The sequence below is a fragment of the Leguminivora glycinivorella genome, chromosome 20 (assembly GCF_023078275.1).
Source record: "Leguminivora glycinivorella isolate SPB_JAAS2020 chromosome 20, LegGlyc_1.1, whole genome shotgun sequence".
Lineage (NCBI taxonomy): Eukaryota > Metazoa > Arthropoda > Insecta > Lepidoptera > Tortricidae > Leguminivora > Leguminivora glycinivorella.
In genome coordinates, this window is record NC_062990.1 from 9225041 (window position 1) to 9248418 (window position 23378).

The window sequence follows — 23378 nt, forward strand, 5'->3', positions numbered from 1 at the left end:
TACAGTGTGCGCTCGGGGATGGTATCCGCCACGTGTATCCCTTGCCTTTAGATTAAACTGTCTTAAAGGGCCTCTGTGCTGTTGGCTTCGGCCCCACGCATGCCTCCCAAAGGTTCTGGACCTTTGCAATAGCCCATTTTCATAATGCACCCAAACTTGAACCCATAGACCTGATCTATTCTTTCCATTTTATTGACAATAGTTTCCAATGCCTGCTGAAACCGGTTCACGGGTATCTATTCATGTACCCGTGAATGGGTTCCAGCAGGCGTTCTACATGACATCAAATATCTCCAAACGGCCTCTACGTGTTGGATCTATATCCCCACGCACGCCTTATAAATGGCCGGGCTCGAAAGACCCGAGAGTTTAAAAACGGAGAAACAAATAATAATATGTACTGTTTGGACCATATGTTGTCTGCAATAAACGGATTTATTATTTTGGTTTTTTTAGATATGTAAAGAACAAATATAATAATAAATCCGTTTATTGCAGACAACATATGGTCCAAACAGTACATCCTACATATCAGTATCAGTATGTCCTACTGCTCGGCAAAGACCTCCCCCGCTTCTTCCGTTGCTTCCGGTTTTGAGCAGTCCTCGGCCATTATTTCAAAAAGGAGTCTAACTCGTTCCGCCATCGCATAGGTACGTGGTCAGCTGGGCCCCGTTTCGGCCTGGGCTGCCACTCTGTATAATCCTGGCCCATAGCTCGTTAGACATTCGGCAGACATGACCAGTGCAGTCCCACTCCAGCTTGGCCGCTTTCCGAGCTACATCGACTATTTTTGTTTGTGAGCGCAGCGTGGTGTTCCACTACCTTTCTACCAAGTTTCAAGTCCATAGCTTAAAATAAAATTTATTTCCCATACAAATTTTGATCACCTATTTTACCCCCCTTAAAGTATGAAAATTCAAAATCGCTGAAATCACTTTTCTTCCATTTTAATTTATTACCTTAATACGAAGTTTCAAGCTCATATCTCAGAATAAAGGTAGATCCCCATACGAAATTTGAACACCCATTTTACCCCCTTAGGCAACGAATTTTGAAAAATCCTTTCTTAGTGCGCCCCTAGACCTTACAAGTAACCTACGTGGCAAAATTGGAATCCTTAGCATCAGCAGTTTGGGCTGTGCGTTGATTTAAGTCAGTCAGTCACTCAGGACTTTGCCAGGATTTAATATAATAATATAGATAGATTTTTTTTTATAAATTTTTGCCTTCAAACGAAGTAGCAAACAAACAAAGAGAATTGAAGCTCAATACAATACAATGTGTCTTGAAACTCTTGAGTCGACGCTGCACACTGCATAGAGTGTATGCACACTCCCCCAGCCCCCTCCCCCCCGCCGCGCATGCACTCAGGCCTTACACTTGAGGTTGCTGGTTGTGAAATATCAGGAATATCATAAAAACCTTCCGTACCATCTTTTTAGGCTTCTTATTCTGGAATGAGAAAGAAACATTTCCTATTAAATTATTTTACCTTAAACCAAAGATTATTTATATGTATAGGAATTAAATGGGATTTGTTCCTCTATGCAGCAGAAACTTGGACATTAAAAAAAACCGGCCAAGTGCGAGTCGGGCTCGCGCACAAAGGGTTCCGTAGCAGCAAATCGTTTTCAGTGTAAGCACAATAACTTAACCAAAATTACAGTTAAATCAACCTATCTCAAAAACTATAAGAGATACTTTGATCAAACCAAAAATCGTTGAAAGAGTTAATTAGCATGCATCACCTCTATTTTTTTTAGAATTTTATACCCCGTAGTTATAAAAATAGAGGGGGGGGGGGGACATACTTTTTACGACTTTGAGAGCTGATATCTCAAAAACCGTTCACTTTAAGAAAAATGTTTTTTAGAAAACTTTATATCATTTTAAAAGACCTTTCCATTGATACCCCACACGGGTATGTACATCGAAAAAAAAAATTTTCATCCCTCAGTTACATGTATGGGGGCCCCACCCCCAATTCTTTTTTTTTACTATTTAGTGTCATAATTTTGTAGCGGTTCATACAACACATATTCCCATCAAATTTCATCACTGTAGTACTTATAGTTTCCGAGTAAATCGGCTGTGACAGACGGACAGACGGACAGACGGACAGACGGACAGACGGACATGACGAAACTATAAGGGTTCCGTTTTTGCCATTTTGGCTACGGAACCCTAAAAAGCAAACGATGACCAGAATATTCGAAATGTGGTGTTGGCATAAAATGTTGGGAATTTCATGGACATCACGTCGCACTAACCTATATATTCTCTTAATGTCAAGACTCCTGCTGGGAGAATTATAAGCTTCTTTGACCATTTGGCCAGACGAGATCCTGTAGCCCACACGCTGGTTTAGCACAATCATGAAGGTCACACGCGTTGGGCTCCAGGGATCCTTTAGGAAGACAAAGGCCTGCCTGTGTGGAGAGCAATGCAACGTACAGCGACTTATGGTGGTCACGACCTTCAGTCATGTGGTTTCGACGAAGAAGAGATATACATACATAGCATTTACATACTTCATATACTAAGAATCGTAGGTACCTAAATTTTTTAGCGCCACCTATTAAATACTATCATAACTACACTGATGATGCCTACATTTTTTTTTAAATGTGTACGTATTGACGTAATATTATAACTTTAAAATAAAGAAATATGTCATTTGATCTTATAAAAAATAAAAACAAGCACAAAAATATTTGGGCAAAATATGATTTTGGCCACTTCCAGGCTGCGAAACAGCGCCATCTAGTTTTAAGCCTAAAAGGCCCATACATTTCAGGGCTACCCTTTTTTGTATGGGCTTTGTCAGTCCAGTATTGAATCGTTCTTGTCTTGGTGATAATGTTAATTGGTGAATTTTATTGTGGATCCTATTTATGGAAAGTTCGAGAATACCTACACTTGACGAGAATAATTATTTGAAACGTAGTAATTATAAAATTTCGAAAAATCGTAAGTATTGTTTGTGCTAAAATTATTTAGTGTGTTTTGCTCTCAAAACAAAGATTCTTATTCTGATTTTGTTAGTTTCCAAGATCCGTATTCTGTAGTGTTTTGTAGTTTATGAAATTCGACAAGTTATTACCAGTAAAACTCCTGATTGTTCATTGTGTGAAAACAGAAACTACGCATATAAAATTGTATATTGCAGTGTGCTACAGTCAAGTCTACACAACGTGTGGTACCTAAAAATCTCGTGTACCATCACGCGAGTACCACAGACAATGCACAGCACTGCATTTCCTGATCTGGAGAGTGAAATGTGATCTGGAGAATGAAAAAGGACAGGTTTCGTTCCAATTGTTTATTATTGAATTTTGTTCAGTGTCATGGCTAAGAAATCTAACCAAACCCGTTTTATTCAGTAAAAATTTAAAAACAAATACTTACAAACACGGTCGTGTTCCTACTTGTTTTTTTTAATTTAGTACTTATCAGGGAAAGTTCATAAAGTAATAATTGTTAAATCTCATATCTAAGACAATGCCAGTGTTGTTTACTTGTTTCCCTTTAAGTTTTTACTTCAGTAAACGATGAAACTGATACCGTGCCGAGGCATGTATAGTGCTTTTTCAAACATACAATGAAATAATAATAAAAAATAATAATAATAATAATAAGCCCGCGGGGGCAGCTTGTGGCGAGCTGACGGTGAGCGGCAACACCGCGGACCCCTATTCCAGAGGGCACTTCCATCTAGCCCTCGCCTCTGCGCTTGCCTTAACCGGCCGGCCAGAGTGGATTCGCAAGAGCGGGACCTATGCTCCAGGTTGGAAGTGTAAAATGTCATAACGCCGGCGGCCTGCTGAATGGAACACCAGGAACCAAGCTACCGCAGACTCACCTCTCGACAACCTTTTAGCCACTCTCAAGTGTTGCTCTGTTGTCGCACCGTGCGTGCGGCCGTTTTGCAGGGCCCACTCAATGAGTTGGCGAGTCACCGCCTGCCTTTTACAATTGTGAGACTAATTGTCACGGCAGGTGTCCGATAGTCTCCTCCCATAGCCCTTTAACCAGTTCATCCAACTTTCAAAACAATAACCCATGACCTTAGCTCCCATCGCAGCACAAAAGTGCTGCACCGCAATAGTCTTTGCACCTGGCGGGGACCATCTCCGGTTGTATCATATTGTGCGCTCGGGGATGGTATCCGCCACGTGTATCCCTTGCCTTTAGATTAAAATGTCTAAAAGGGCCTCTGTGCTGTTGGCTTCGGCCCCACGCATGCCTCCCAAAGGTCCGGGACCCCATGGTCCCGAGATATGGAAAAGACAGACAAATAATAATAATAATTGGCGTAGGGATGTGACGACCCCATCGCCCATTGGTTTTACCAGTGCAATCAGTCAACGCAGGGCAGCTTGTGGCGAGCTGTTGGGGAACAGCGACCCCACGTACCCGAGTGCTCCTGGGGAGTTCTGTTACCCGTAAGGCGGGTGGGTGGAACAGTACTCTCTACCTCTGGCTTGCCTTGGCTGGCCGTCCAGAGTGGAGTCGTTAGGGCTACATGCCCCAGGGGTGGAAGTGAAAATTTGCATAAGACGCGAGTTGGTACAGTGGCTTAACAGCCACTGGGCAGAAAGCGGTGTACACCTCTCGACACCCTTGAGTTCTCACACCGGTGTTGCCCTTGAGCCATCTTGGATGTCGCTTTTTGTGGGGGCCCATCTTGTGGGGACGAGTCACCGTCTGCCGGAAATAAAATTGGATACCGTTTTATTAGGCAGGCGTCCGGTTTTTTATCCATAGCCCAGTATTTAGTCCATCACTTTCATCAAAATAGACCAGTTCATTTTAGATTCCATTAACTCTCAAATAGTCCTTACACCCTGGCGGGTGTTGCCTCTGCGTGTGTCCCATGATATGGGCAAGGGCAACATCCGCTCGGTGTACCCCTTACATTTCATTAAAGTGTCGAAAGGGCCTCTACGCGTTGGCTTCAGCCCCGCGCACGCCTCCCAAAGGTCCGGAATACCATTGTTCCGTGATGGGAAAGACATAATAATAATAATCGGGGCTTGTCCTTGGGTGCATTCTATAGTGCGGACAGGGACAATCGCTGGCTAGTGTCACATTACTTTAAATTAAACTGTCTTAAAGGGCCTCTGCGCTGTTGGCTTCGGCCCCACGCACGCCTCCCAAAAGTCCGGGACCCCATGGTACCGAGAACTGGAAAAGACAAACAAATAATAATAATAACAACGCAGGGCAGCTTGTGGCGAGCTGTTGGGGAACAGCGACCCCACGTACCCGAGTGCTCCTGGGGAGTTCTGTTACCCGTAAGGTGGGTGGGTGGGACAGAACTCTCTACCTCTGGCTTGCCTTGGCTGGCCGTCCAGAGTGGAGTCGTTAGGGCTACATGCCCCAGGGGTGGAAGTGAAAATTTGCATAAGACGCGAGTTGGTACAGTGGCTTAACAGCCACTGGGCAGAAAGCGGTGTACACCTCTCGACACCCTTGAGTTCTCACACCGGTGTTGCCCTTGAGCCATCTTGGATGTCGCTTTTTATGGGGGCCCATCTTGTGGGGACGAGTCACCGTCTGCCGGAAATAAAATTGGATACCGTTTTATTAGGCAGGCGTCCGGTTTTTAATCCATAGCCCAGTATTTAGTCCATCACTTTCATCAAAATAAACCAGTTCATTTTAGATTCCATTAACTCTCAAATAGTCCTTACACCCTGGCGGGTGTTGCCTCTGCGTGTGTCCCATGATACGTGCAAGGGCAACATACGCTCGGTGTACCCCTTACATTTCATTAAAGTGTCGAAAGGGCCTCTACGCGTTGGCTTCGGCCCCGCGCACGCCTCCCAAAGGTCCGGAATACCATTGTTCCGTGATGGGAAAGACATAATAATAAATAAATATGCCCCAGGGGTGGAAGTGAAAATTTGCATAAGACGCGAGTTGGTACAGTGGCTTGACAGCCACTGGGCAGAAAGCGGTGTACACCTCTCGACACCCTTGAGTTCTCACACCGGTGTTGCCCTTGAGCCATCTTGGATGTCGCTTTTTGTGGGGGCCCATCTTGTGGGGACGAGTCACCGTCTGCCGGAAATAAAATTGGATACCTTTTTATTAGGCAGGCGTCCGGTTTTTTATCCATAGCCCAGTATTTAGTCCATCACTTTCATCAAAGTAGACCAGTTCATTTTAGATTCCATTAACTCTCAAATAGTCCTTACACCCTGGCGGGTGTTGCCTCTGCGTGTGTCCCATGATATGGGCAAGGGCAACATCCGCTCGGTGTACCCCTTACATTTCATTAAAGTGTCGAAAGGGCCTCTACGCGTTGGCTTCAGCCCCGCGCACGCCTCCCAAAGGTCCGGAATACCATTGTTCCGTGATGGGAAAGACATAATAATAATAATCGGGGCTTGTCCTTGGGTGCATTCTATAGTGCGGACAGGGACAATCGCTGGCTAGTGTCACATTACTTTAAATTAAACTGTCTTAAAGGGCCTCTGCGCTGTTGGCTTCGGCCCCACGCACGCCTCCCAAAAGTCCGGGACCCCATGGTACCGAGAACTGGAAAAGACAAACAAATAATAATAATAACAACGCAGGGCAGCTTGTGGCGAGCTGTTGGGGAACAGCGACCCCACGTACCCGAGTGCTCCTGGGGAGTTCTGTTACCCGTAAGGCGGGTGGGTGGGACAGAACTCTCTACCTCTGGCTTGCCTTGGCTGGCCGTCCAGAGTGGAGTCGTTAGGGCTACATGCCCCAGGGGTGGAAGTGAAAATTTGCATAAGACGCGAGTTGGTACAGTGGCTTAACAGCCACTGGGCAGAAAGCGGTGTACACCTCTCGACACCCTTGAGTTCTCACACCGGTGTTGCCCTTGAGCCATCTTGGATGTCGCTTTTTATGGGGGCCCATCTTGTGGGGACGAGTCACCGTCTGCCGGAAATAAAATTGGATACCGTTTTATTAGGCAGGCGTCCGGTTTTTTATCCATAGCCCAGTATTTAGTCCATCACTTTCATCAAAATAAACCAGTTCATTTTAGATTCCATTAACTCTCAAATAGTCCTTACACCCTGGCGGGTGTTGCCTCTGCGTGTGTCCCATGATACGTGCAAGGGCAACATCCGCTCGGTGTACCCCTTACATTTCATTAAAGTGTCGAAAGGGCCTCTACGCGTTGGCTTCGACCCCGCGCACGCCTCCCAAAGGTCCGGAATACCATTGTTCCGTGATGGGAAAGACATAATAATAAATAAATATGCCCCAGGGGTGGAAGTGAAAATTTGCATAAGACGCGAGTTGGTACAGTGGCTTGACAGCCACTGGGCAGAAAGCGGTGTACACCTCTCGACACCCTTGAGTTCTCACACCGGTGTTGCCCTTGAGCCATCTTGGATGTCGCTTTTTGTGGGGGCCCATCTTGTGGGGACGAGTCACCGTCTGCCGGAAATAAAATTGGATACCTTTTTATTAGGCAGGCGTCCGGTTTTTTATCCATAGCCCAGTATTTAGTCCATCACTTTCATCAAAGTAGACCAGTTCATTTTAGATTCCATTAACTCTCAAATAGTCCTTACACCCTGGCGGGTGTTGCCTCTGCGTGTGTCCCATGATACGGGCAAGGGCAACATCCGCTCGGTGTACCCCTTACATTTCATTAAAGTGTCGAAAGGGCCTCTACGCGTTGGCTTCGGCCCCGCGCACGCCTCCCAAAGGTCCGGAATACCATTGTTCCGTGATGGGAACGACATACATAAATAAATATTATAGGACATTTTTACACAGATTGACTCAGGAAAGGACAATATTTTATAAAAAAAGTTACTTTGCAGGCCTAGGCCTAAAAAATAATATGAAATCCCTTTACAGTCCTCTCGAGTTGTTGCGCCCAAAAAGCGATACTTCATCGTAAAGACAATATTTCATTGCATGTTTGAGAAAATGATATTTTCAGTAATGGCCAGCTGTCATAAACCACGACGTCACTGCATCTACTGCAGCAGTGGCAACCGCTGCTTGGCGCCTTCGTGCTTTCTGAACTGGTCTTCGTGAGGTCTTCATCTTTGGCTTCGACGAGTGCGTCGTAGCGACGAATGAGAATACGACCTTTGACACTGATACTTTAAGCTGGTGAGCAGTTTCCATTTTATTCGGATATTGTTGAGAAATTTGTTCTGTTTAGATTGAGAGTTCTAAACAGAATGAAAAAGCTAAACGTAAATTCATTTTTTTTTGTAAAAATTAGTTTGCAATCGAAGAATGAAACTCGTCGTTTTCACGATTAACGTAATTTTTATTTTGTACCATATTGCTATGGGTTGCTTTCTCGTAAACGTAGGAGTAAAATTCGGATCTATTTTCCCGTTTCTGTACGGCCACGACTGTGGATGGCATGCGTTTGATTTGGTGGTGTAATCGGTCGATGTTATGGGTACCGTTGGAGGTAGTCCATATTGATGTGATGAACACCGGATAGAGGTGGTTCATATGTTGCTGTGTATCAGCTGTATGACGTGTGTCAAGTTGCTGGATGGATGCAACTGTTGAGAGCACTGTAACTCATTACTTTGATTCTGATTCAGTGATATCTTTATCGGTGAGATCAACACTTTGAGTTTCATTCGACTATTGTTGACTCATTTTGGTACCTACATACAATTTAAAAAAAAGGTTTTTTTTCCTGAACTAAACTGATAAAACAAAAGATAAGATTGGTAAAGATGACTTATTAGTCGTGTTTTTAGGGTTCCGTAGTCAACTAGGAACCCTTATAGTTTCGCCATGTCTGTCTGTCTGTCTGTCCGTCCGTCCGTCCGTCCGTCCGTCCGTCCGTCCGTCCGTCCGTCCGTCCGTCCGTCCGTCCGTCCGTCCGTCCGTCCGCGGATAATCTCAGTAACCGTAAGCACTAGAAAGCTGAAATTTGGTACTAATATGTATCTCAATCACGCCAACAAAGTGCAAAAATAAAAAATGGAAAAAAATGTTTTATTATTGTACCCCCCCTACATGTAAAGTGGGGGTTGATATTTTTTTTTCATTCTAACCCCAACGTGTGATATATTGTTAGATAGGTATTTAAAAATGAAGAAGGGTTTACTAAGATCGTTTTTTTGATAATATTAATAGTTTCGGAAATAATCGCTTCTAAAGGAAAAAAAGTGCGTCCCCCCCCCCTCTAACTTTTGAAACCTATGTTCAAAAAATATGAAAAAAATCACAATAGTAGAACTTTATAAAAACTTTCTAGGAAAATTGTTTTGAACTTGATAGGTTCAGTAGTTTTTGAGAAAAATACGGAAAACTACGGAACCCTACACTGAGCGTGGCCCGACACGCTCTTGGTCGGTTTTTTTAATTATTTTCATAATAAAGTAGTAATGAAAAGTTTTTTTGCTCTTACAATTTTATATTGCGGACTAGGGTCGTTGTTTTGCGAGCCGTGAATTTTAGGTAGTTCTGTGACAGCAAACAAATAGGTTAAAATTTATTGGGCTCACGATAGATTGAGTACGCGATGCGCGGGGAGCTCTGGCGGAGGTCGGGTCTTGTAGAGACCGTGGAGTCACAAGGTTGACTCGGCGATCCCGTGGGGATGCGCGTAATGTGTGGTTATGGTATAACCATAGGCCACGAATGAGATACTTGTTTCGATTTTTTGAAATTAAATGTTTTGAAGATTTTATTGTGAAAAATAACTAAATTGGTACTTGGTTGTTTTGGCATTGCGTACAGTGTGTAAATAATGCTATCCATTTGATCAAATTTAACGTTTTGAAAATTTTATTGTGAAGAATAACTAAATTGGCTTGTTAATTAAACAACCGTTTTGGCACTGCCTAGTGTGTAAATGCTATCTTAAAGTGTTTAACGTTAATCTTTTTTTAGGGTTCCGTAGTCAACTAGGAACCCTTATAGTTTCGCCATGTCTGTCTGTCCGTCCGTCCGTCCGTCCGTCCGTCCGCGGATAATCTCAGTAACCGTAAGCACTAGAAAGCTGAAATTTGGTACCAATATGTATATCAATCACGCCAACAAAGTGCAAAAATAAAAAATGGAAAAAAATGTTTTATTAGGGTACCCCCCCTACATGTAAAGTGGGGCCTGACATTTTTTTTCATTCCAACCCCAACGTGTGATATATTGTTGGATAGGTATTTAAAAATGAATAAGGGTTTACTAAGATCTATTTTTGATAATATTTATATTTTCGGAAATAATCGCCCAAAAAGGAAAAAAAAGTGCGTCCCCCCCCTCTAACTTTTGAACCATATGTTTAAAAAATATGAAAAAAAATCACAAAAGTAGAACTTTATAAACAATTTCTAGGAAAATTGTTTTGAACTTGATAGGTTCAGTAGTTTTTGAGAAAAATACGAAAAACTACGGAACCCTACACTGAGCGTGGCCCGACACGCTCTTGGCCGGTTTTTTACTTGGAATTACCGAGTTTCTTTGAGATTTCGTCAGGAGTGACCGAACGGTGTACTTTGCGTGTATATTATTGTTGCAGAGTAGTTTTACTCTGCAACAATAATACGCGCACGTGTGTTTGTTACACGAGGACGTGTGTAAGCGCAGGCTGGCCGTGTCGGAGACAGGCCGGATATTGGCACGGATAGTCAATTGTAGCGCAGTGCGCGAAGAGTTGCAGCTGGACAGCTGACGTCACGACCAACCAGTTGTCCACCCAACGAGTTGTCCCCACTTCGTGCGCTAGGACGGAGCCGGGATACCTGAGACCCAGCACTCTCTGGCGGACCACGCTAGAGACAAGAAGTCTTAGAGCTACCTCGGAACTGTCCACGCTATAATTGTTCTAAACCAAGTTGTTTATCTATCAGTTATTGTAAAATTGAGAGTGTGTAAAATAAATCGTTGATATCGTCGTCGTCTCAATCCTCGATGACCCAGCAACGCCCTGATGTCTGAAAATGGTGCCAATCCTGACCTATCCCCATATTTTTCTTTTAACATGTTTTGTCAAAATCGGACTACGGGCAAAAAAAATAATTTTTTTTTTTCGGTTTTCATAACAGACCTCGCTACGCTCGTCGTCCTAAGTGATGAAATTATGATATCCTCGGAATTTTTTATTTAATTTTGATGTGTACGGTCACTATGTACTTTTCTGTGTAAGAAAAATATATTGTTACCTACTGACTAAGCAAAGGAATTTCAAAGAGGCCATATAAAGCAAACTTTCCCAACTTTGGCAACTTGTATCTTAAAAAATGATAATCCGATTTCGATGCGGTCTTTAGTTTTCAAATATGAATTTATCTGTCTTTGATTAAAAAAAAACTCATATAATTATCGACATTGTACATTTTGTCTGTCATTCTTTGAAGTTATTCAGTGCGATACGTAAATTTACTTTTTTTATTTTTACTTTTTTTTTTTTTAATTACATAAAGCAATACCTTTCATTTGAGATACGTTTTGTTAAATTTGATAAAAAGATATAATTTTTTTCATTTTCATAAAACACGTCGCTACGCTCGGCTTCCTAAGGGATGAAATTTCGGTATCCTCGGAAAAAACCGGTTCCCATGATGTCTATTATCAATTTATCACCATGCAAAGCGGCTTACTTCCATCTAAAAGTGCAGCAATGCAATTTACGTATCGCACTGAATAACTTCAAAGAATGACAGACAAAAATAAATGTAGGTACAATGTCGATATATGAGTTTTTTTTTTCTTATATAATCGGATTCATGAGGCATTTAGGGAACTCCTTAAACCTTAACGGTATACATATGTATATCCACCTGACGAAGCCTGCGTTCCTGATTTAAGAATATTGTCTCTGAATAAATAAATGTCACATGTGTATTAAAATGTATATTTTAACATTTATATTGTTAAAAATACTTTACACAAATACAACCCATTCAAGATTCCAACGACGCCTTACAACCTCAAAAGTTGTGGCTTTTCACTACAAAAGAGTCCTGTTTGAATAAGGACTTTTCACCTGAAATTCCAACTGTAACGTTCTTCAATATAACCTAACCACAAAATTAAAATTTTGAAAAAACCTCCTACCGCAACATAGTGGACCGATTTTCATGAAACATGGAAGAAGACTCCCGAATAACTCAGCTTTCAAACAAAAAAACTAAATCGAAATCGGTTCATCAGTTCGGGAGCTGCGATGCCACAGACAGACACACACACACAGACAGACAGACAGACAGGCAAACAGACAGACATACAGACAGACAAACAGACAGACAGACACGTCAAACTTATAACACCCCGTTTTCGCGTCGGGGGTTAAAAACAATAGATGAGGTCTTCAATGATGTGTTTATTAGTTGGAAAAAAATTAACTTAGTTTACCTAATTATAAAAATAATTGTACATTTCGTGAGGAGTGGTAGAGCTAGAGATTGTTAAGGGCGCGTTACACAAAATGTCTTAAGGCACACACTCTGCTACAGCAACAAAAGTTAAATAAGAAGGACCTTTTTAACCCCCGACGCAAAAGCGAAGGGGTGTTATAAGTTTGACGTGTCTGTCTGTCTGTTTGTCTGTCTGTATGTCTGTCTGTTTGCCTGTCTGTCTATCTGTCTGTGTGTGTGTGTCTGTCTGTGGCATCGTAGCTCCCGAACGGGTGAACCGATTTAGATTTAGTTTTTTTGTCTGAAAGCTGAGTTAGTCGGGAGTGTTCTTAGCCATGTTTCATGAATATCGCTCTACTATGTCGCGGTTGGGAGTTTTTTCAAAATTTTAATTTTGTGTTTAGGCTATAGACACAATCGCAATTGCTTACACTTCTTGAACGTACCGTAGCTAGCTCCCTCATTCCCTATCGCACTTTGCACTGCGTTTCGATCACCACGTAGCGTCAACGATTGTTACCTCGGCTAGGCCGACTCCAGCACGGGAAGCATGGTCGCGCGATAGACGATAAAATATCAGGCCGTCCCTATCGCACTTACAAATAGTGCGATAGGGACGGCCTGATATTTTATCACTTATCGCGCGACCATAATTGCCTGCCAGGTGATCCTACATTTCTAGAAAATGGTAAGAAACAAATTGTTATAAATACCCAGAACGCATCCGCCGTCGATGATACCAATGAGCCTAGAGCGGTTGTATTCTGAAATGGAAGTAGAAAAAAATATACGGTCCGGCCAGTGCCACTTTCGATATTTTCTTAATAAGAAGTTAAATAACAGCGCCCTCTTGACAATATTAGTCATATTATATATTCTGGTCAGGGTGGCTAGCCGAATGGCACAATCGCTCACGAAACGCTCACGAAACGAAGCGCTAGTAGATATCTATCTCTATCGCGCTTGCGTATTGGCGCGACAGAGCCAGCGGCGTATCGCTTTCGTTTGGCGTCGGAGAAATGCCATTCGGCTACGGGGCCAGGGTACCTACATAGCCGAATGCACAAACGCTCACGAAACGAAACGCTCGTAGATATCTATCTCTATCGCTCTTGCGTATTGGCGCGACAGAGCAAGACTGCATTTCTATTGGCGTTTCGTCTCGACGATTGCCATACGGCTACGCCGGCAGGCTTAAAAATAATAAAACAAAATGACCTTCATACCTTCATAAGCCACGTTCCAAACTGCCGTTCATTCTGGAAACACAATAGACATAATTATAATAATACTTATCGGTTTTTTAGTGAAATTATTTAATTGTATAGTAAATATTTTCGTTTGGCGTTGATTAACAAATACAATTACTTATATTACTAATAATGTTTTGATCCGTAGACACTAATAAAGAAAACGCAATGATGTTTCATACAAAATAACCCATCGCAGTTTATGTTTATTAACTTGTAGATAATTCAAAACATGGAATTTATTATGTTTGGTGGTACCCTGCAGAGTATTTCAGTGAGCTCGTACATTAAGGACATAAAGCCTACGCCTTTAGACACTTACTGATATTCTGTGTTCGAGCACAGAATTCAGCTCTTCGTGGATCTTAGCCTACGGCTTTCTCGATAGCGGTAGTTCCCACCACGTTTCACGTCAACCATTGCGGCTGTCTCTAATGCAGCCTGTCCTATCCTTTAGATGGAATAAACGTAAACTAACTACTGTCCCTGTCAAAGTGACAATATGCAGTCAATCAATACAAAAAAAATACAAATACAAAATTTCTTTTCTCAGACATGGTATGAAATATTGATGTTATGTGCCTTATAATTGGCAGCGAAGTATGACGTTGCAGGTGCGGCTAGGACGATTGATAGAATTGGATGGTGATAAGCAATAATGTGTCAACCCACAAAAACTAAAAAAATGAGATTTTAATGCCATGTTATAGCTGGATTTTTAAACTTCTATTTGCAAAAATAACCTTTTCATTTTGAAAATTTTCACTATCCCATAAGTAAAAAAATAGGTTAACACAAATCCTTTATCGTGTGTTGCCTGTTTTGCATTAATATGTCAAGAACCTTAACTTATTATATTGGGTTGGTAAGAAAGTAATGAGCGAATCATAACCAATATTGTAATTTTTATTTAATTTATTATTTTAATCATTTATCAAAAATAAAACGGCCTTCGTTATCTACTACTTGTCTCCATCGTTCTGGTAATGAATGAATAGCATCGGCGAAGAAGTTCTTAGGTTTAGATTCAAAAAACTCAGCTATGTAGGTACTGTCGTAGATGGGCTTGATCATCGAACTTTTTTTCATTCAAGGCATAAGCAATGCCTTGAATGAAAAAAAATGCGATCTGAACAATGCGTAATCCGTAGGTGCCAAGTTTGGAGAGTACGGTGGATGAGGTATCACTTTCCAACCTAGCTCCAATAGCTTTAGCCGAGTCACTTTTGCAATGTGTGGGCGAGCATTGTCGTGTAAGAAAAAAACTTTAGCATGCTGTGGACGATTCTGACAGATTTTTTGGTTTAAATTTTCAAGCTGATTACAGTATACTGATGCGGTAACAGTCATTCCACTTGGTAGGAGTTCCCAGTGAATAATACCATGAATATCCCACCAAACGGACAGCATAACTTTTTTCGGGTGAGGCTCTGTTTTTGGTGCCTCTATTCCTTTTTCGTTTGGAGCTAGCCACTGACGTTTGCGTGTGTGATTTATATATAAGACCCATTTTTCATCTCCAGTGATAAGATGGTCCAACCAGTTGAATGTGCGGCGAAAAGACAGAAGTTGTATGCAGATATCGGCACGGCGGTTTAGTTGATCTCTATCAAGTTCGTGCGGTATCCAAACACTGTATTTGTAGTTTTTTCCCAACTAGTGTAAATGTGTTTCTATGGTGACATGAGAGCAGCCTAACACGGTAGCAAGAGTAGGACTCGTTAGCCTCGGATCTCCTTCAATTAAGGTTTTTAATTTGACTACATCAATCTTCACCGGTCGACCAGACTTAGGTTGATCTGATAATGAAAAGTCGCCACTACGAAACCGCTGGAACCATCGTTTCGCCGTGGCCTCAGACACAACTTCAGGAGCAACACGCTGACATATACTACGCACTGCTTCGGCGGCTGAATGGCCAGACTGAAATTCATATAGTAAGCAATGCCTTACATGCACTTTTAATTCGTCCATTTTCTTCCTTATATTAGCTCGGCGACAGCTAGTGAATGACTGACGAGAAACTGTGCGACTCGCCCTTTATATACTTTCGACCATAGAAGATTCTAGACGTCTCTCAAAAATTTTATGTGGAATTCAATCGATCGCTCATTACTTTCTTACCAACCCAATAGTAATTGGCAGAAGACATATTTAAATTACAATAATGTGTTATAGGGTTGACTCAACGATTTTTTTACACTTGACTCATTCTTGCAAAACGCAAAAAATTACATAGTTACCCACTATGAGACTTGAATGATTATTGCAAAATGATATTTTATTCGTTGTTTTATGCTACGACCCGTGTTATAAAACATAAGTCATTATTGTTAAATTATATTTGGGTCATAAATTGTTCGTTTTTGGTGTAAGTACACATGACACTATATTGTAAAATATAACTGTTCATATTAATTTATGTTTGAATAAGTTATGACTTAGTCCATTAGTATATTTTTGCACATGAATGGTAAATTCAGTACGAAATTGAACATTTTAAGTCATGAATATACATATTCGTTATTTTAATTTGCAAACATTTTTTACAAGTACGTGTTTATATAAAAATCTAATATAAGCTACTATTTTTTTATAATTACTAATTACATTAAGACGTGTTAATGTATGCATAAAAATATTGTTTGATTTTTGAATACTTACTGAATGGTAGTTTATTATTTTGTTAAAGATATTTTATGTTTTGTTCTTGTACAAGTCATGAGTTATTCATAATTTAAATGACTTAGTCTATTTCTTAGGGTGTGTAATGATTGGTATAACTATTTTTGGTATAGTAACATTTGATATAACAACATTTGGTATATTTTTAAAGGATATAATTACTCATTTGACATAATTAACATTTGGTATAACCACAAAATATCTACTTTTATTTTGTATAATCATTATTTCGTATAACACTTATTTATAATAACCGTTATATGGTATAACTATCTATTGATATACGACTAGTATAATATTACTAGCAAACAGTATAAAACATTTCATGAATTAATTTTATTCTTATTTTAAGGGATCACAGTTCTAACCTAACCTAACCTACTTTTCTGATAGCAGTACCTAAGTTTAAGGGTCACAGTTGTAACCTAACCTAACCTATTTTTCTGGTAGCAGCGCATTGTGTGTAGGGGTCACAGTTCTAACCTAATTTACTTTTCTGGTAAGTGATGGATTTAATTTATTGTACATTTTTTTGTTATTCTAACTGTGCTTTAGAAAGAATTTGTGTTATACAATTTATTTATTATCGGAAATAAGCATTATACTCAAAGTATGTTATAATAAATGTTATTCGAAAAAATGATCATTATATTAAATAAGAATTATACAATTTGTTAGTATATTATTTGTTGTTATATGATTCAATAATTATATCAAATGATCGTTATAACGACTAAAAATATATCAAAAAAAGTTATATCGATCGATACGCACCCTATTTCTTAGCGTAAAAAAATATTTTGTTGTATATTTTAGATAAGTAGTTTATTTTTTTTAAAGATGATTATTTGGTTTTTGTAACGATTTTTTGTTGAAAAAGCACAGATAATTTAAATATGTGTCTAGAAATGATCATTACTCTAATAGTTAATTTATAGTATTTTATTCAACAGGCGTTTAAAGGAGGTCAAGAAATATGAGTGGCGTACTTTCCACGAGTATTTTGGAGTCAGTTAAACACCATTGCATACAATACTTTTACAACGACCATGCACTTAGTTTTTAATAGTTTTTTTTTTAATAATTCTCGCGAAATTCACACTGTTTCCTGTATTGCAAAGGTTTGCACTGTCAGCTCAGCTGCCCAAAGCCTTTCCGCGCACGCACGCACTATCGTTAATGCAATGCGTTGCCATGATTACAGAACCAAACAATGCGTTTTCAGTTTTTTCGATACGCACAATCCTGTAAATGACGAATAACAGTTCGGGAGTAGAAAAATCATTAAAAGGTTTGATTAATAAATAATGTATTGATTCCTACATACCTAATAACATAAGTGACCATGACTGATATGTTACTTAACACTTATAAAGTTAAAAATATGCATAGGTAGAGTATTTTACAACAACAATTTATGTGCTTTAACATATTTATTTAAGACTCATAGATATTTTTAAACAATTATCAAAAGTGCGTTAAGTATCATAACACAGTCTTGAAAAAGTTTGACGTCATCGAACAATTCGCAATAAAAGAAAAGGGCATTATTTCGTCAAATTGAAGTTTGTTTTGAAATTAAGCTACAATAATCACTACTACTGAACGTATTATAGCTGAAAAACACAACAATCTATATAAAAACAATTTTTTTTAAGAGAAACACAAAAAAATGAGAAAAAATCTTTAGACGCCATTTTCTCAAAATGGTTGGCGTGTGGGTTGACACATTGTTGCTTATCAGCATCCATATAATGGAATTTCATACAAACCTTGCAGGCCAAGGCCGGCAAAGTCTTCTTTTTTAATTTCCAAACACAGATAATTGTGACATAACATCCAGGTATTTAGCCAATTAAAAAAAAAACTATAAGGGGCTTTATAGACGTGCCAACTGCAACTGGTACGGGCCCTAGACAATATTTGATTTTGGGTGCGTTTTCATACAAAAAAAATTTTTTTCGTTTTTTTTTGAATTTTTTTTAACTTTTTGTTTTTTTATAAGCGTATACGGGGTACCAAAGGGGAACGAAAATTCGATTATTTTTGCGCTACGACGCACCGTTTAGGAGATACAGCCATCCAAAGTTACTATTTTTAGTAGACTTTATTTATTTCATACCATGTTTGAGAAAAGCACTATACCTACATAATTACATACCTCGGCGGGAAATGGGGTTGCCCGCCTCAGACCTATCCGGCCTCGCTTCGCTCGGCCGTCTATATGTCTTCGGCCGGCAGCCCCCTTTGTCCCGGCCTCTGTAGTAATGTACTATTATTGACAATTGGAGCAAGCAAGATTTACATAAGTGGGTTTGGGTACATACATTACAATATATTACTTAGTTTAACAGTATAGAGCAGGCTTCAAGGGGATGTTCGTTTGCAAAAATAGCGCACCTCATTCTGACATCAGATATTATATATTTTTTCTACTCCCGTGTTGTTATTCGTCATTTACCGTGTCGTGCATAGATCGTTAAAACCCTACATAAAAGATGCCCGCCCCCGCCCGGCGCCCCGCGCACCCACTCATACGATATAGCTCTTACAGCATTGTTAGGTAGCCGTTAAGGGATATAGCGGGCCGCGGGGCGCCGGCCGGGGCGGGCGGCGGCGCGGGGGAGTGCGAGCGACAGGGTGAGTGCAGAAACATTGCAGAGGACAAGTCAAAATACTTATAAGAAACAGTGCGAATTTCACGAAAGTTATTCTAGAAAACTATTTAAAAGTAAGTGCATGGTCGTAGAAAAAGTATTGTATGCAACGGTGTTTAACTGAGTCAAAAAATACTCGTGGCGTCTTAATAACAATTTTCGGCTTCGCCTCAAATTGTTACCCACGCCACTCGTCTTTTTTGACCTCCTTTAAACGCCTGTTGCATAAAATACTATTATAGATCCCGGACACCATATAAACACATGTTGCCAACCAGTTTTGTGGTCCCCTTTCCCGCACCCTGGCAATCAAAAATCGCATACAAAGAAAAAACAAATTTTCATCAAACCATGCCGTGTGGGGTATCAAATAAAAGGGATTACTGAGTAGTTCACGAATATATAGCATACTATAACATTTATTACACTTCCTCTAAGAATTTTTTTGAAAGTTTACCAAAATGCTCGATTTTCGAGTTAACTTTAAACCACTATTGCTTGAGAAGTTATGAATACATTTTAATCATTATTATTTTAAATAACTTAACTTAACTTTTTGCAAACGAACATTCCCTTGGAGCCTGCTCTAGTAGTCTTCACACTAGGTCAAGCCTGTGTCGTGAGGACTAAGATGAGGCAGTAAGAGCAGACAGAATTACCAACAAGGTGGTGCTAATAATACAACACAGTATTTACAATTCTTGTTTAAGTTCAATGCACTATCCTCGTAAGGCCCACCATAGTTAGTTTTCCCATTTTGAATTTGAACCTTATTCTATAAATAAATTGGTAAGATTTTCGTTGGTTTCAAAAATCAATGTAACAATGGAAATTCTACTTTATTCCGTTCATGGAAGGTTCAAATTAGATTGCAATACTATGTACATTGTAATGTACATTGGGCCTTAGTCAAGCCAGGGATTCTCATAGTAAGGACACGCATAAATAATAGGAATAGCGAAATGGCATGTTGCAAGATGAAGTTAACGGCTCTGTATAATATATTTATCTGTTGAAACCTACAACATTTTACGGCAGGTATAGTTGTTCCAGCCGCCTAAGGCAAAAAAAGCCATAATAAAAATAATATAATTACTTTATCTATAGTAAAAATAGCTTAAGTCATTCATTATTATGTACAAAAAGCTAACGTAATATTATGTTATAAGGTTCAATGTCAAATGAACATCACTAAAATTATAATAGCAATAAAAATATTGGTGGGTAAGGTTGCCAGTGTGACTATCGGGAGTGTCATACTAGTACCATTGTAGTAGGAAATGTGTTCATTTTAATATGACTATATGACAGTAAACGATCTTTCGTGAAGTGAATCAATGCATTTTATTGAAAATTACCTATTACATGACAATTATGTGACGATAAATTCATAGTTAAACCACAGAACGGGAAAATTATAGTAGAAAATTTGAACACATGGGATTTTGAAGTCCGGTTAAAATACTTTTATAATAAAATAACAATAAAGCTTTATTTGTCAATACAAAAAAAATACATACAAAAATTACAATAAAATGACATTTGGCTTTAATTACTTAATTTACATATTTTCGATTAATTAATTAACTACTTATTACTTTTTTTTTAATGGACCCCCTTCGGGTAGGTGTACCCTTGTTTGGGCGACAAACTTCTCATCGAATATCACTTCATCGACAGCAGATCGTCGAAAGTTTAGTTCGAGTAAAATTGTTTCGAGTAATTTTGTTTCAACTACTTTGTATTTATTTGAAATTTTCTTAGTTATTATAAATACTATTCAACTAATATTTCTTCATCGCTGCTTCGTTTCAAAGAACTTCAAATAGCAGAACTACAAAACACCGCAATTAATTTATTCGATATTTCATATATTACAAAAGTTTCTCATTTGTCGTACTATAAGTTTATAGATGTTTCTATTCCAGGAAACTTCAAATTGACGATTTTATCGTGGCACATCACATACGTCCATAATTTTAAAGTATGATCATTGGCTTAAATCCTATATTAGAGTAGGTTTAGGTTAGGTTAGAACTGTGACCACACACAAAAACAAATAGTTTACAGAGTAGGTTTAGGTTAGGTTCAAGCTGTGATTTACACAGAAGCAAACGTATTGCAGAGTAGGTTTAGGTTAGGTTAGAACTGCGGCCACAGAAGCGCTGGTGGCCTAGCGGTAAGAGCGTGCGACTTTCGATTTGGAGTTCGCGGGTTCGAACCCGGCTCGTACCAACGAGTTTTTCTGAACGTATGAGCGAAATGTCATTTGATATTTGCCAGCCGCTTTTCGGTGAAGGAAAACATCGTGAGGAAACTGGACTAATTCCAATAAGGCCTAGTTACCCTTCGGGTTGGAAGGTCAGATGGCAGTCGCTTTCATAAAAACTGGGGCCTACGCCAAATCTTGGGATTAGTTGTCGAAGCGAACCCCAGGCTCTCATGAGCCGTGGCAAATGCCGGGATAACGCAAGGAGGATGTCGATGATGAGGTCGAAACTATAACTCTATTACAACTTCTAACCTTTTGCAAATAATAATGCTATTATTACGAGTTTTACCTAATAGTTTTATGGCTTTTCTGCCTTACAGAACAACTATACGCGCGAGCTTGCGCAGGCTCGTTAGTGGAAAAGAGGTCGAGTTCAATTCACTCCTCGCCATGTCTGGTATCACCCAGCCGATGGAAAACCACCTTGGGTCATTCTCTGAGAGCAAAATTTTTCATGTCCGAGGCAAAATCCATGGGAAAATGAAATAATATTAAGGCGCTGATTTTTAACCGCCTTCCAAATCTCAAAGGAAGGGGTTCTCAATTCGTCTGTATTTTTTTTATTTTTTTTAATGTTTGTTCCTCGATATCTCCGTCGTTACTGGACCGATTTTGAAAAAATTTTTTTTTATTGAATGTATATGCATACAGATTGGTCCCATTTTTCTCAGAACCCAGTTCTGCTGGTGGAATCCTGGAGAAATCGAGGGAACTCCTCAAATCTGAAAGGCATACATATGGTGATTTTTGTGTTTTTAAAGGAACAGCATGCATTTACGTACGGAACAGTGACATTTGGTGCAGTGGAACTCCTGATGATGGTCAGAATGGAACTCCTCAAATCTGAACGGCACACTTATAGTGACTTTGGTATTTTTATAAGAACAGCATTCACTTACGTCCAGAACAGTGACATTTGGTGCAGTGGAACTGCTAATGATGGTCAGAACGGAACTCCTCAAATCTGAACGGCACACTTATAGTGACTTTGGTATTTTTATAAGAACAGCATGCACTTACGTCCAGAACAGAACAGTGACATTTGGTGCAGTGGAACTGCTGATGAAGAGTGAGCCGCCCCTGGTTAGAGTTCCGTTCTGATAATCATTCTCATCTGTAAGTACTTCAGAATCATCCATATTTCAAAATTGGTTCAGAAATGACGGAGATATCGAATAACAAACATTAAAAAATATACAGACGAATTGATAACATAATCCAACATTTGAAAGTATTTATCACCAGAACCCCAAAGGAAGGCGGTTTTTTTTTCTTAAAAATTATTCTACAGACAGTTTGCACCTATACCAATCTGTTGCATATACAGTCATGCCCCTAAGGGTTTTAGTTTGTTTTATTTATTTTTTTAAAACCCTGTGTACCCCTTACCACAGGTATTTGTTTACTTAATAAAAAGGGGTATCTACAACTAAAATTATGTAAGTAATTCTTAAAATGAATTTCTTAATTTTATTTTTTATTTATAATTGCTACGACGCGTCGAAACGCTTTCCCAGTTTAGAATTTTGCCCGTGACATCAAAATTTAGTATTTTTTGTTATTTCGAATCATATACAACCAAATATAATATACTTTCTTTAACAAAACCATCGATAACAGTTTTTTCCGGCCGAAAAGTATAATTGCCGCGATTGTTAACATCAATCGAGCTCGTACAACCCTATTTAACTTGGCTTATCATGCACATCACTATGGCACCGGCTGTGAGCTGTTAGTCTTGTGCATGTGCTCGGCCAGTGCGCACGTCCGTAGTGTCAATGAACATAGGGGAAGTCCACGAAAGCATCTAATTGCCTTGACTTTGGTTTTTGTTTTTTCGAATTCATGTTACCCCGCTTATTAATTTGCCTGTTCTAATTAGGTTTATACTGTATATTGTCACGAAAGCATCATGCTAGGCTTCATGGGTTGAGATATATACATATAAGAAATGTATTTATTAAATCGCATTTTTTCTCAAAAATAGTTACCTTTCTCTCTAAGAGCCACGACTATAATTGCAGGGACTGGGACAGGGAATTGCCATTATGCTTGTTATGATTTCGTGATTATCATTTACTTTCTGTCAGTTGAGTCTAATATAAAAAAAAACATAGGTACTGCGAGTGAACATACTAAGTGTTATTTAGTACCTCTATTTTAGAGTCTATTTGATGAT

At 39.5% G+C, this 23378-nt stretch overlaps 1 protein-coding gene across 1 annotated transcript in view; it reads right to left on the reverse strand.

Moving 5' to 3' along the window:
• Window positions 1-23378, reverse strand: part of LOC125237079 — an 88007-nt gene that overhangs the window by 57048 nt on the left and 7581 nt on the right. The window contains exons 3-5 of the mRNA XM_048144031.1: window positions 13562-13594; window positions 13049-13099; window positions 1435-1455 (exon numbers count right to left, since the gene is read on the reverse strand). Of these exons, the coding sequence (XP_047999988.1) occupies window positions 1435-1455; window positions 13049-13099; window positions 13562-13567 (78 nt within the window). The 5' untranslated portion in view covers window positions 13568-13594. The remainder of the gene's footprint in view (window positions 1-1434; window positions 1456-13048; window positions 13100-13561; window positions 13595-23378) is intronic.